The sequence below is a fragment of the Aspergillus mulundensis genome, assembly GCF_003369625.1.
Source record: "Aspergillus mulundensis strain DSM 5745 chromosome Unknown scaffold_1, whole genome shotgun sequence".
Lineage (NCBI taxonomy): Eukaryota > Fungi > Ascomycota > Eurotiomycetes > Eurotiales > Aspergillaceae > Aspergillus > Aspergillus mulundensis.
In genome coordinates this window covers 2645997-2660717 of record NW_020797889.1, presented here as the reverse complement: position 1 = coordinate 2660717, position 14721 = coordinate 2645997, and the positions used below count along the sequence as shown (strand labels likewise).

The 14721-nt window shown below is 51.0% G+C and overlaps 5 protein-coding genes across 5 annotated transcripts; 2 read left to right on the top strand and 3 right to left on the bottom strand.

Annotated features, from left to right (window-relative positions):
- Positions 1-64: 64 nt before the first annotated feature.
- On the bottom strand, positions 65-917 carry DSM5745_02374 (putative isochorismatase family hydrolase; the record flags this gene model as incomplete). The annotated part of the gene is made up of 4 exons (XM_026744390.1): positions 65-587; positions 677-730; positions 803-818; positions 887-917. The coding sequence occupies 4 exons, from the start codon at positions 915-917 to the stop codon at positions 65-67; spliced, it is 624 nt and encodes a 207-aa protein (XP_026607553.1).
- A 974-nt stretch (positions 918-1891) lies between these two features.
- On the top strand, positions 1892-3163 carry DSM5745_02373 (translation initiation factor eIF5; the record flags this gene model as incomplete). Its single annotated transcript, XM_026744389.1, has 1 exon — positions 1892-3163. One exon carries the CDS (start codon positions 1892-1894, stop codon positions 3161-3163), a length of 1272 nt encoding a protein of 423 aa, XP_026607552.1.
- Positions 3164-3561: 398 nt separating this feature from the next.
- On the bottom strand, positions 3562-7159 carry DSM5745_02372 (uncharacterized protein; the record flags this gene model as incomplete). The annotated part of the gene is made up of 2 exons (XM_026744388.1): positions 3562-7074; positions 7127-7159. 2 exons carry the CDS (start codon positions 7157-7159, stop codon positions 3562-3564), a joined length of 3546 nt encoding a protein of 1181 aa, XP_026607551.1.
- A 631-nt stretch (positions 7160-7790) lies between these two features.
- On the top strand, positions 7791-10597 carry DSM5745_02371 (DNA ligase (ATP) CDC9; the record flags this gene model as incomplete). Its single annotated transcript, XM_026744387.1, has 3 exons — positions 7791-7858; positions 7935-9756; positions 9815-10597. The coding sequence occupies 3 exons, from the start codon at positions 7791-7793 to the stop codon at positions 10595-10597; spliced, it is 2673 nt and encodes an 890-aa protein (XP_026607550.1).
- A 466-nt stretch (positions 10598-11063) lies between these two features.
- vtc4 (putative vacuolar transporter chaperone (Vtc4)) lies at positions 11064-13638 on the bottom strand (the record flags this gene model as incomplete). The annotated part of the gene is made up of 4 exons (XM_026744386.1): positions 11064-11491; positions 11544-12852; positions 12901-13146; positions 13204-13638. 4 exons carry the CDS (start codon positions 13636-13638, stop codon positions 11064-11066), a joined length of 2418 nt encoding a protein of 805 aa, XP_026607549.1.
- Between the last annotated feature and the right edge of the window lie 1083 nt (positions 13639-14721).

Genomic DNA, 14721 nt, shown 5'->3' with positions numbered 1-14721 from the left:
GATAGCAGGCTTCTTAGCGTATTGATACATACATGAGATACACGTTCCTCTAACAATCCCTGCTCTAGATCTTTGAAAGCTTATCCAATGCCTCCTTAGTTTCCTCCTTTGTCTCCTTCACAAGTCCCGTAATTGCCTTGAAATGTTGGTGACTCGCGTCTCCCAGGATCTCAAACAGAATACTCTCACTCGTCGTGACAATGGCCCCCGCGTCCCGCAACCTCGCCAGCGCAATGGCTCTCTCCTCCACATTGATACTACTGACCCCATCGACAAGCACGTACACCCGATGTCCGCGCTCCAGCAGATCTAGCGTCGTCTGCGTCACACAGATATGCGTCTCGATACCGACAATAATCGCATCAAGCGGTGTCTCTCCTTTCGTCGGGAGTGGAAGCAGCGATTCGAGCTCCGGAGTGATCATCGAGAATAACGTCTTGTCGATGTCGGCGCGGACATTAGGGCCATTGAGGTGCTGCTGGAGCGCGGGAACAGTAGGGCCTAGTCGGGCGCGGTTCTGCGTTGTGACGAAGGTTGGTATTAAGAGGGTGTTTGTTGCGCGGAGGAGCTTCGTCGTTGTGGATACACTTTTTGGAGAACGAGTTAGAAGGGCACTGACACTGCGGGTTTATGGAGTCGTAGAGGAGGTAAAGGTGAGTAAGGTATGGATGCATACATCTTGGGAAATTCGAAGATGGCCTTTTCGAATTTCTCTTGCAGGTCGCAAATGCTGTCGGTGCGCCCTGGTTAGCATGGTTCAACGTAGTATAACCGGCCAGTATGGATAGGGGATGTGGCGTACAAGACCGCTGGGTTGCCTGGATTATTCTGCGGTTAGTTGAGATTGAGTTGGTTCATGACTCGACTGATCGAGGGGGAAACGTACGGATGCGACAGGCTCGGGATATGGCAGCCATTGTGTATAAAGATTATAGATCGTATACAAAGGGTGATTTTCTGATCAATAGTCGTAAAAGGGGCGGGTAGACAAAGCCATTGATTGCGGATTCGGAGTATTTAGGAGAGGGCGAGCGGGGGTCGTGCGGGGAAATAAATGGGTTTCTGCCTGATAGATCAGGCGAATATGTCTGCTCACGTGACTCGGCTCGGAGCTCGGTCGGAAGCTCGGCGCATTTGACCTGACTCAGCCGTGGGGTTTTTCGCATTTTTTCTTTTCCTGACTAAGAAGGAAAGACTCGATGCTTGGCGAAACCGTCGGTTCCTTTTATTCAATCTCGCTTTCTTTCTTTCTCCTCTTTTCTCACCACCACTGCCAACTCCTCATATCGGCTTCATTTGCTACCCATCAGCTTTGGACTTTGTTCCATCGTCAAAACCTCATTGCGGAAGCTGCAAATTCGCCTTCTCGGTTTTTCAGCTACAAATCTTCCTGGTTAGTACTGCACAGGCCGACTGTCGAATCACCAACAAAATCAAGGCGTCCTCAAGAGTCTGACTTTTCGCCCGCTTCGCTTTCTTCCAGAAGAACCACCCGCTGGTTTGTCTCTCTCCCGGCCAGAGAAAGCCACAGAATTAGAAAAGACCCGAGAAGTTGTCTATGTATTCGTCCTGCGTCAGAGATTTCGAACACCACCTGCCGCTCAAGCTGCAAACGTTTCGCTCTATACCGAAACCTTGTAGTTTCTACTCGAAGACCTGTGGCTGAAACCTCGCAAAGGCTTTCTGCTGCCTATTTCAAAATCTGTCCTAGTGGTTCTGTCTGAACAACCGCCACCATTTCACCACCAAGAAATAATCGAGTGACTCGCGGCGCATGTCTTGTCTCTTGAATATATCCTTTGTCCAGGTTTCCTTCCGCTTTTCGTCTCGTCCGTCGTCGCCTCTTTGAATTTGTTGAAAAAAATATTTCTCGTCAACAACAACCGTCATCATGGCTCCCAGCAACATCAACATCCGTCGTGATGTCTCCGACCCTTTCTACCGTTACAAGATGGAACCCTTGCAGTCCAAGATTGAAGGTAAGGGTAACGGTATCAAGACTGTCATCGTCAACCTTAACTCGGTTGCGGGATCCTTGAGCCGTCCTCCTGCCTATGTCATCAAGTACTTTGGCTTTGAACTCGGTGCCCAGGCCAATGCCAAGCCTACCGATGACCGCTGGATCATCAACGGTGCCCACGATGCCAGGAAGCTACAAGACTATCTTGACGGTTTCATTTCCAAGTTCGTTCTCTGCAAGAAGTGCAAGAACCCGGAAACCGATGTTATCATTAAGGACGAGAAAATCATCCTGGACTGCAAGGCTTGTGGTCAGCGCTCTGACGTTGATCCCCGTCTCAAGCTTAGCACCTTCATTCTTCGCAACAACACCTCCGGCAAAGGCAAGAAAGACAAGTCTTCCAAGAAGTCTCGCCGCGAGCGTAACAAGGAGAAGGATGCCACCAATGGAGAGACCAACGGCAGCCCAGGCGATAGTAACTCTGACAACGGCGACGACAACGAAGATGGCGCCCCCGAAGCAGGCAGCGATGATGAACTTACTCGTCGTATCAACAATGCCGCTCAGGATATCGAGGCTGAGGATGGGAATGAGGACGACAACTGGAACGTTGACGTCTCCGAAGAGGCCGTCAAGGCTCGTGCCAAGGAACTTCCCGATGACCTGAAGCGCGCCCTTGCTCTTGACGAAGGTGATGACGAGGGTGCCGACGGCCCTACCGCTTACGATGAACTTGGCAGCTGGGTCCTGGACACTGCTAAGGAGAAGGGCGGTATCACTAAGGTCGAAGACGTTGAGATTTACCTGAAGGCTAAGGAGCTCGGTATCGAGTCCAAGCACAGAACCCTGGCCGTTCTTGCTCAGACCATCTTCGATGAGAAGATTGCTAAGCAGATCGAAGGCCGCGCCCCTCTGCTCAAGAAGATGATCACCTCCGAGCGCCACGAGAAGGCCTTCCTTGGCGGTACCGAGCGCTTCCTCGGCAAGGAGCACCCTGAGCTTATCTCCCAGGTTCCCGCCGTTCTGCTCGGCTTCTACCAGAATGACTTGGTCTCGGAGGAAACTCTTAAGGCCTGGTGCTCCAAGGCTAGCAAGAAGTACGTCGACATCTCGACCAGCAAGAAGGTCCGCAAGGCTGCTGAGCCCTTCCTCCAGTGGCTCGAGAGCGCCGAGAGTGAGGAGGAAGACAGCGACGACGAGTAAATCCGTTGTCTACGGCAATAAACTGTCTTGCAGACAATTTTGGGGCTTTTTGATGCTGTCGCTTCTATTATTTCCGACCTTCGTCGCTCTTTTATGATATGCACCCAGAATGCCAGACTCAATGTTCATTCTTGTCAATTTCAGCTAGCTCAGAACAAAAGGCCTTAGGGTCGTAGTTTTAGCCCTGAATATTCATAGCAATCTCTGCTCTTATCATTTCGCGCATTGGTCCGAATATGTGTGTCTATTCTTGTCGCCGAGACATTTGAAACTCATTGTTCCACGCAGTATACACGTAATTTTTCAACTACTAGGACCACTCTGTTGCTAGCAGAGGCATATTTGCGATCGAAAACGTTCTATACATGAATTTATTTCCCAGAGAACTCCTGTATATCCTAAAAGCCGATCTCCGCGAACCGCACCTGATCCCCAGCGAAAGCCACTGAATCCAACGGCCCAAGGCCAGGACCGCAAGCCGGCTGCAAGTTTTCATCAACGGCCCTCACACCCTTCTTCACCTTCAAACTATCCCTAAACCTTGCATTCTGCTGCTTAAAGATGAACCACGTCAAATCCGGATTCCATGTCTCCATAGCCTGGATGACATTCTCGATTGACACGATCTCGGCTTCTGCACCAGCATTGGATGGGCTGCGGGAGAAGTAGTAGCCCGGCCCTGCGTAACGTGTTATCCATTCACCAAGGATATGGCAGATTCGGTCTCCGACTGCCAAGGGCAGACGGACGTGAGAGAGGAGTGTTAGGAAGAGCGAGATGAGAGCGCGCCAGAGGGTATGATGGGGCGTGAATGCTCGGGAGCCGGATGACGACCCCGCTTTTGTTAGGGAGAGGGATTGGATGAAGGACGTTGGTGGCGGTTGTGTGGTGATGAGCGCCCCTTCAGGCAGTGGTTGATCACTGGAACCGGAACCGTTGGAGCCTTTGAGAAGGTGCTGGTTTTGCTGCCGCTCGACGATCTTATCTGTATCCTGACGGACCCTTTCCCAGGCACGGTTGTAGATGCGCTCCCAGCGCGGGAATTCCGCTTCAACGCGGGACGCCATGAAATCGCCGGCTGAGGTGAACATTGCTTCGACGGCTTTGCATGCGGTCGTTGTGACGAAGGTTTCCTCTTTAAAGTCTAAGTCGTTGTCGAGGCCCTGGGTTTGGCGGTCCTTCTGGGTGCTGGTGTTGGTTTCGATGCCCAGGAGGGCTGTGGATGAGGATGATGCTGTACTGCCGAGGGAAGAAGGGAAAGTGATTTTTGAGACGACCGCTGGCCAGAGGTCGTTTAATAGTGGCAAAAAGCTTTTTTCGTCTGCTGCGAGGACGGGGAGGACGTCTATGAGGATGGAGAGTAAGGAGCGGCGGAGGTATGGTGATGGTGAGGATAAGTGCAAGGGCAAGGACCTCACGATGTGGAGGAGGAGCGAATGCGTTTTACTTAATGGTTTTTCGGCGTCGTCGGGTTCACGAGGTGGTGGTAGAGGCTCATCTGACTCGTCTCTGTTCAAGATATCTGACAGAGAATCCCCATCAAGGGCGTCTTTTTGGGCTTTTCCCTCACGTTCTTCAGCCCATGGCCGGGCTGGGTGAGACAGACGACCATCGTCTCCTGTTGACTGGGCACCTTCAAGACGCTTCGCTTTTCGACGGGCGAAGTCCTCCGCGAGGATAGAAATGCTTATTTCTTGATATTTTCGTTTGAAGTGATCTGGTGCCTTTCCGGTGCCATTTTCAATTGCTAGAATTGACGGGGTCTTTGTGCTTTCCTCGACAATAGCAGTCAATGTCTTGAACATCAATTCGACGAGCTTTGGGTATCCATGGTAAAGGTCTAGGATTCCAAATATCGAGTCCACAAGATCGTCCAGGTAAGGAACAAGCCGTGCACCGCATAACTTCACCATCATAAGCAGGACTTGAGGAGGGTACGGTGATACGTCGAACGTGTTCAACTTCAGAGCCACGGAGTTCACGAGGTAATCGACGTTTTCGACGATCATGGTACTAGTGTCAGGGTAGTTGCACGCCTGCGTGAGGATATTAAGGCACGCCATCGCATGTCTCTGTAAGGCTTGATTGTTGGACGCTAGCAGTTGCAGAACAGGATACAACGCATCCATGAGTTCAGGGCGGAAAGCTTCTCGCAACTCCTGAGACTGAAGGGCAACGGCTTCAAGAGCAAGCGCGGAGATTCGCCAATCGCCAGTTTCACCTATCGTTGGCTCGTTGAGGATGGGCAAGGAAACATAGTACAGCTCCTCAATCATATTAGCCCTAGTAGAGAATGGAGACGACGGCTCGATGTGATCCAACGAAATAAAATCGTCAAAGCTGTTTGCATACTGTGTTGTATCCTTCAGGAACGTGGTGGCCAGCCATAGCGGTGCGATGATTGAGTTTCCTTGTTCATGATGGATTCGGTTGACAATCAGGCGAGTGATTTCGCTAGCAGAATTGGAGAGGTTGAGCCGGGCGATCATTTCCCGGAGGTCCTTGAGAGTTTGCTGTTGACTTTTGTGCTCTAGCAGTACAGGCGAGAAGGTAATGGTCTCTTTCTCAGTACCCAGAACCTCCAATGTTTGATTGTTCGTCAGCTCGTGGTTCAACGGCTGAAGTGAGCTGGTCGCTTTATGAGCAATAACAGCAACACTGTCGCATAATCCAGCTGTTAGGCTGCTGGTGAGGAGATTTGAGCTTGACTGGATCTCAGAGAGGACCTGGAACGCAGTGGCTATCTGCTTGATAGCCCACTGTTTGGATGTTTCATCGTTGCTCTGCATCGTCCTCGGAAACGCAGTAAGCCAGCTATGCAGGGAATTTTTGAGCGAATCCAGAATTGCTGGATAAGTGGTAGCGAGGTGCTTTAGCGATGAGTATGCGTTGTTTGGAATCTGTTGCTCATTCAGCTCTGATAGGACAACAATGGTTTCGACCAGCACAGGTATCGATTCCTGTAACGTCGTGAGACAGTCCTCTATAACCATAATGCAGAGATGCAACAGTTGATCTTGCACTACCTCGCGCTCGTGTCGTCTTAGTTGAATAACTTGAGTTAATGCGAGCTTTATCTGAGTAGTCGTTGCCTTCAACCAGGACTCGTCCAATACCAGTCTCTCCTCGCGTTGTGGCTGGATGGCCTTTGCAGGCAATTGCGAGTTGGCCTGATCATTGAGAACTGCTTTCAACATATTGCAAAGTACACGTAAACAGATAGTAAGCAATTGATACGACCTCCGAATTTGCGTCGTCGGTTTCAGTACCTTTGTCAATGCTGAGACAGTCCGCGGCATTATACTTGCAAGAACAACACGATCAGTGATGCGACGGTAGAGTGCTTCGAGCGCTTTGGCGGCTGTGATACAAAGCTCGTCCGATCGGTCACTGGCAATTCCTTCTAACAAGAGATATACGGTCTGATCAACAACCGTAGCGGTACCAATCTCGTGGTACAAAGTCCGTTCTGCTACGGGCCCAGACAGCACATCAAATATGGCATTTAGACAGGTAAATCCCGCGATTTCCAGCTCAACAGAAGACGCCTGTAGGCTCTGGCTCTTCTTTGCGCTATCTGGAGCGCCGCCCGCAATTAGTGTCAACAGAATAACTAATTGCTTCCCCATTTGGGGCGATAGGCGCGCTTTCCATCCTTCCGAAACAAGAACTCGTAGGCAGTTGACGGCCAGCTCCAGGACGTTGACGGGTGCTCTCTTGGATTCGTTGAAAATATGTGCTAGAGGAAAGAAAGCGTACTGCGCCAGTTTCTCATCCAGAGCATGCTTGCCTGCGAGTTCATCCAACACATTGTACACAGAACGGAGTGCTTTGAGGACTTCAACAGGGCTAGCTTGGTGTCCTCGAAACTTCAGTCCAACGGAGCTTAATTCCACACATGGCTCTCGGACCTTTGATTTAGTCAGCTTCTATATCTTCACGTTTTCCACTTTCGAGAGATACCTTTCTGAAGGCTTCCTGGCGAGCGCTATCCATTTGGCCTATCGGCATACAGGGCGCGGGGGCTGAAGCGAGCCCTTATCCATCCAGACCAGCACAAGCAGTATATAGATAGCTTGTTACCAAGCCGAGTAAGGCATCAAGACACAAAAGGATATCTGACAAGGGAGGCTGATAGATGCTCTCTGTAGATGCGACATCTTCTTGGCTCTCCGCCTTTTGCCCGCACTTTCTGCCACTCTTATATGACGGTGAAGTGCGATATACCTGCAGCTCTTATCGATATGAGCTCACGTGCCTTAGTCGCGTCCTCGTCGCGTTCCCGTCATATTGAGCTCTTGCCGCCTACAGCCTGCCAGGCAGTCACCTCATTCTCAAGGCCACCAGCATGCTTGATCTTTGTTTTATAGACGATACCCAGTGCTATACTGTGTGAAAGCCTATGCTTCCACTCCGACACTCCGCAATCCCAATTGCGCTCGAATTGTCGATGACCCAAGCCCTATCCCGCAGCAAAGCTTCAATCGCTCTACGTGCTTGCCCTAATATCTGTGCCTTCCGTCTCCTTCACCCGCAGACACGAAGTATTGTGGATTATTCGGGGCGCCCAAACAAATCTATAACTTCATCCGTTGTCTTCCGTTCCTTGAACCAGCATTCTCTGAAAATGCCCGACTCCAAGGAAGGAAAGCAGGCGACTCTGGGGTACGTCAAAGACTCGCAATTGACTCTCGGGTGCGTCTTGCGAGACTATACCTGAGGCTTAGTGGGCTTGTGCTGTATTCTTCCATGTGCTTACCACAATTTTCAGGAGGTTCTTCGGGTCCGGTTCCGACGCACCTAAAAAGCAGACAACCCTCAGTTTCGGCGGTAATAGAAGCAAGTCGACTTCCGCAAGCAAAGCGAAGAAGGAAACATCTCCTGCACAGGAAAATGCGAAAAAGACATCAGCCGATGGAACAAGCGGTAACGATGTCAGTATGACAGAGGCTTCCGAGGTAAAGGCTGAAGTGAGCGAGGATGCAGATGAGAACCCATTGAAACGGGACAAGAGTCAGGAAGCAAGCGATAGCGACGCAAGCGATGATGTACAGCCCAGCAATAAGAGGCGACGAAAGTCTTCGAGCAAAGCCGCTGCAGCCAAACCACAAGCCAAACCCCCCACCAAGAGCACGAGTGGACGCAAACCACTGGCCAAAGAGCCTTCTCCTCCCAAGGTCGTGGAAAAAGCATCTGGCGAGGAAACACCAGAGGATCCAGATGTTTCCGAAGCGGAAGAAGGTCTATCTGCTAGTGAGGACGAGGTAGAGAAAAAGCCCGAGTTGAAGAAGAAGGAAATCGAGAAGGTTCAAGCCACTCTGAAAGGGAGCGGAAACGATCCGTATCCCGACTGGAAGGCTGGTGATCCTGTACCATACGCCGCTCTTTGCACTACGTTCTCTCTTATCGAAATGACGACGAAACGACTTCAAATTCTCGCACACTGTTCCCTCTTTCTCCGACAAGTTCTTCGTCTCACTCCTCAAGATTTTCTCCCCACAGTACAGCTCATGATCAACAAACTTGCCGCCGACTACGCTGGGATCGAGCTGGGTATTGGTGAATCGTTGATCATGAAAGCCATTGGCGAAAGCACTGGCCGTAGTCTGGCCGTGATTAAGGCAGACCAGCATGAAATCGGAGACCTGGGATTGGTTGCCGCCAAAAGCAGATCAAATCAGCCCACAATGTTCAAACCGAAAGCGTTGACTGTTCGAGGAGTGCACGAAGGTCTACTCGGTATTGCCAAGGTTCAAGGCCACGGCTCCCAGGACAAGAAGATATCCGGAATCAAGAAGTTACTCTCTGCTGCAGATACAGCAACTACAGGAAAGGGGAGCAAGGGAATTGATATCACCAAGAATAAAGGTGGCGCAAGCGAAGCCAAGTATATTGTGCGATTCTTGGAAGGCAAATTGCGACTTGGACTGGCCGAAAAAACTGTTCTTGTTGCCCTTGCTCAAGCCGTCGTTTCCCACGAGGCTGCTTTAAAGGGAAAGAAAGCCCCGTCTGCTGAGGAACTGGCCCAAGGTGAGTCAATCCTCAAGACGGTATACAGCGAGTTACCTGCCTATGAGGTTATTATTCCCGCCTTACTTGAGCACGGCCTGTCCAACTTGCGCGAACACTGCAAGCTGCAACCGGGTATCCCGATCAAGCCTATGCTTGCTAAGCCAACCAAGTCTATAACCGAGGTCCTGGACCGGTTTGAGGGCAAGGATTTCACGTGCGAGTATAAATACGACGGGGAGAGAGCTCAGATTCACTACGTCGCGCCCGATCAAACAAACAACTACCCAGGTGCTCAACTTACGTTGAAGAAGGAAAGTGCTGGACTTGCCGCTATTTTCTCTCGGAACTCCGAAGATCTTTCCAAGAAATACCCCGATGTCCTCGCTAAGCTTAGTACTTGGATCAAGCCCGAGGTCAAGAGCTTTGTGTTGGACTGCGAGACAGTCGCCTGGGACATGGAAGCAAAGAAGGTGCTTCCTTTCCAGCAACTGATGACGCGAAAGAGGAAGGACGTCAAGGCAGAGGACGTCAAGGTCAAAGTCTGCGTGTTCGCATTTGACCTCCTATTCCTCAATGGAGAGGTATATTCACCCTTCACGTTGTCAAAGTAATCCAAACACTGACCCTGATAACCCACAGCCCACCGTCAAAAAGTCTCTCCGTGAGCGCCGCGAGCTCCTCCACTCCACCTTCCAGCCAACAGAAGGCGAATTCCAATTTGCCCAATACGGCAACACAAATGACCTCGACCAAATCCAAACCCTCCTCGACGAATCTGTCAAAGCGTCCTGCGAAGGCCTCATGGTCAAGATGCTTGACACTGAAGAGAGCGGCTACGAACCCTCAAAACGCAGTCGCAACTGGCTGAAGGTGAAAAAGGACTACCTCGCCGGTGTCGGCGACTCGCTTGACCTCGTCGTCCTGGGCGCGTACTACGGCCGCGGAAAGCGCACTTCCGTATACGGTGCCTTCCTGCTAGCAGCATACAACCCGAACTCGCAGAAGTACGAAACGATTTGTAACATCGGCACTGGGTTCTCCGAAGCCATGCTCGACGAACTCCACGCAACCCTCTCGCCCCTCGTCATCGACCGCGCAAAGCCCTTCTACAGCCACTCCACCGTGCCCAAGGACCAACCAGACGTTTGGCTCGAGCCGCGCCATGTCTGGGAAGTCAAGACCGCCGATCTCACGCTTAGTCCGCGGTATAAGGCTGCTGCGGACGAATTTGTCGGGACGGCTGGTGGAGCTGGTGGGAAGGGTGTTTCGCTGCGCTTTCCGCGCTTTATCAAGGTGCGCGATGATAAGAAGCCTGATCAGGCGACGACTACCAGGGCTGTTGCGGAGATGTATCGGAAGCAGGAGGCTGTGGCGAAGGAGAGCTCTGGGAAGGGTGGAGTTGACGACGACTTTGAGTATTGAAGTTTTTCTCGTTGTTGCGATGCATTGACTAGATACAACTATGCATGAGGTTAGCTTTATTTGTTTTATTGTGATATGGGTACTGGGGTGTTTGTGGCAAGTCATGAGAAGCTATCTTAGTATATTAGTGGAAATACATTGCTTCTAGCAACTGCTTGGCGGGCCCCGGCAAGGACAATACTACACCTGCCTGCTCAGTGGTTTTTATGATTTTTTTTCTTTTATCACCCTTGTCTGGGATCTCATGTGTGTATGTGGCACTCATTCAGCCATGTTCATTGCTCCAATAATGCTATAACGAAAAGTTACCTACAAGTACACATAAATTTGTACAACTAGCCTAGTCCACACCTGTGCTACATAATAGCAGTCCGGCAGAAGAGGACAAAGGAACACAACCCCCCAAAACGATATATATATGCACAGTGCACACCCACAAATAACCCACGGAGATTGAAAAGCCATATCACAGGTCATCTCGGCCACCGGGTATAGTGCCATTGCTGGGGGTTCCAGGAACAGGGTAGCCAGGACTGGGTTCTTTCCTAGTAAATCCTGATTGCCGAACACGCAGCCCAAAGTTGACGAGCATGATTGCGACCAAGCCGAGACCGATGATTGTTGGGCCCCACTTCTCATAATAAACTCGTTTGACGTCTCGCCGTTTACGGATCTTGTCGACTCGCCAGATGTACAGCATAAGACTGTAGATAAGAGACAAGGCGGCAAGGATGGTGAACGCCCATGAACAGGCAAATGTGATGTAGTCCTCGCCGAAGTTTAGCAGGGCAGCGGCTACGGTTCCAAGCATAATGGAGAACTCCAGCCACGAGAGGAATGTCCTTTCGGCGGCGAAGTAGACCTTTGGCTCAACGCGGATGGGAACATGGATACCTATGACCTATTAGTAACGATGCAAGTGGAAAGGGTGTCCTTTTTGACTTACGTTTGCCTTTAGGGGCCTGGAACTTCTTAATGGTTCGTTTGTTCCCCATGACGGCAATGCCGTTCTGCTCAGGAGCTGGTATGTTTGTCGGCATGGGCCTGGGGATGAGGGCCTTGACCAATTCGAACCCTCCACTCGCAACCCGATGCACATAATACTTGGCCAGCTGCTTATAGTAGTATGTGCCACCAACCCGTCGCGCTTCTTCCAATTCATCGGAGTCGAAGGACTCATCATCAGAATCATACAGCGGGTAATCCTCATCTCCGGGAAGGGGCTGGGCAGCGATACGCTCCTCTATGTCCAGCGCGTTTCCGTCAGGCTCCTCAAACAATGCGGTTTGCTCGTAGCCGCCATTAGCAGAGCCACGTTGGGGTCTCGCATTTCTACCGTCGTCGAGCTCATCGTCGGTATCTTCGTCATCTTCTGGTGTGTCATTCACCGACAGAGAAGTGCTTGTCCATGGGCGCTGAATGCCGAAGTGACGTGATGCAGGCTTGCGAATATCAACATCCATTTGCGGCATCCAGAACGGCAGGAGATTGATGCGGTCAGGGAATAAAGTTGCAGTCCCATGAATGAACTTGCTATACTTCGGCACCGCTTCAACCAAGTGGCTGGCCGTCAGGTCACGAATCCACTTTGGCGGCTCCTGGCCGGCCTGCGTCTGAAGCTTGACTTCCAAAACAGCGTAGGGGAATCGCTCAACATCTTCGGGCGGCAATTGGGAAAATGGCCAATCAACCCCAATGTCCATCCTACGCCAGTTCTTGCCTGACCTCTGGCGTCCATCAAGATTATCCTCTCGAGTCATGGTGAGCTCCGTGTCGAGCGAGATTCGGACTCTGGCATCTCCGGGAAGCTGGAACGCAGTTCGATGGTAGAAGGACCTGGTGACCGGCACCAGCTTGCGGGTGATAACACGATACTGAATCTCTCGTGCCAGCTGCTCGTAATCAGCGATCTCAGCCTCACTCTTCTTCTTTTCCTTGCGCATCTTCTCGAAGACTTTCTCAACCGTCAGCTTACCAGCTAGGAAGTCATTCACATTCTTCTCCTTTATAGAAAAGCGTGCCTTTACTGACTTCTCGCCAGTCCAGTCTTCCCGGTGAGTTTTCCGTTCCACGAAAATCTGATCACTGCCCATACCGCCGTACCATCGTAGTCGAATAGCCTCGGCTCCCTCGGTTTTCTTGAGGCGCCCTTCATACAGCTCCCAGGTTTCGGGGTTATCATAATAGATGGACGAGATTGCAGAATCTTCTTCTTCAAACTCTTTGCTCGGATTGAAAACAAGAACGGGAAGATGCTAAGCGACATCAGCACGGGACGTAACATCCGGAAGGATACGACATACCTTCAGGATGATCAACTTGAGTTCGGTGATGTTATCCGGATGCACCCAGTACTTAGTTGTTTGACGAACGAAGTTCTGTTGAGAGCCGCCAGCGGCAGAGTCACCCTTGATGGGGTTTCCTTTGGTTCGGACAAGGTCATACAACTTGGACAATTTAACTACAAATGCATCATAGTTATCCTTGAAGAATGGTTTGGCATTGAGCCGGGCAGCGAAGACCGGCTTGAGATGCCATTGGGTTTGTTTCTAGGACGCGTTAGTAAGATTATGCCTTCCCGTAACTTCAGCCGGTCGAGTGCTTACATCGTGCTTCTTAATAATCTTTTGGAAGCCAGTATAGTTCAATTGCGTAAATTTCGCAAGGTCGTGAACATCCGCGATGATATCACTCAGAACCTGCTCGAGCATAAGAAACTCCTCATCGGAGGGAGGATTTATGCTCGACCGGCCGCTGTTGCGTGCTTCGTTACTGTTGTTCAGGCGGGTAACGACATCGTCGACATCCTTGTCACTCTCTTGTATCCGCCGAACGATCTCTTCGCTCTTGTATTGTTGGAACTTAAAGACCTTGTCGAGTTCGCTTTCCAGGAGAGTCACGAAATGCCGCTCATCGTCCTCCGTCCATGCCTTCCGATCGGGCTTTGTGTTTTCGGGGGTGGGTTCGGTAACGTAGCCGGTCTTGAGAGCTTTCTTTAAGCCTTCATAGTTGATGTAATTCCAGTAGTACTCCTTGATCATGGACGAGCGGAGATGCTCGCCAAACCTAAAGAAATAAACGTCAGTCAGTTGAGGTTCGGAGATCTGGCAGGGATTCGTCAGTTTACCTCATCGTGTGCGGCTTATCGCTGCGCGCAGGAGTAGCCGGTCTAATGAGCTAATCAGAGGCGGGGTGTAGCTTGGTCGACAGCTGAGAGCGCTGGGTCGGGATTGATCGCGGAAGAGGTGGGAGGGCGCAGAGAAAGAAAAGAAAGGTGCGAGGATATTTCAATTATAGCGCCTTGAACTTCTGAAAAAGAAAGCAGAGCGATAGACAGGGCCGCGAGTGGCGGGGATTGCCTTGCCAAATGTCATTGTCCGGAGCTCTGGAGGTGGAAACTCCCATTGGAGCTTGAGGCTGCAGTGGGACTAGCGTCGGCTCTGGACCGCACGTGCCTGCTAGTTTCATCCTCAGCCGGCCTCAACACCATCTCAATTTGCGACACTAGGCTTCCATTGGCATCGAACTCTTGGGTCTCCTTGGCTGACCGATCGTCTCATGCGAGATTCAGCCTCATGAAGCATCACGAGCTGGTGACCCCAAGAATTCAGATGCTAAAGTCGACGACTCGGCGTCTTCCGACCTGTCAATGCTTGCAAATCCACACGGGAGACCTGGTGCATGAGATTCATTCTCAGCCAGTCGATCGAGCAGGTGCTCTCTTAGTCTCTTTAGTTTTTCCACGCCAACCGACTCTAGTCTTCCTGGAAACACGCTAATAGTATACGGAGTACATTGCCTGACGATTTGGTGATGCTTTCGCAACTGTCAAGTTGTTACGACTGTAGGATTTTGTTCGACCGTAAGGACGTTTTGTTGTTATCTAGCCATCAATGAGATGGCTCAAAAAGATGACAAGCTGTTACACAACATGGCAAACGGGCCGGCGTTGTCGCCGTTGAGCTTTTCTTCAGTTAGCCCCATCGGCCTGTATAACCCGTGCCCTATAGGCATGGCAAGAACGGGACTCGAGCTCTCCCAATGGGTAGGGTTTGAATCATACTATCGGGTTGTATCCCGGCTTCTCCGCGGCCTGGAGAGCGAGCTATTTCTTCTGCCCGACG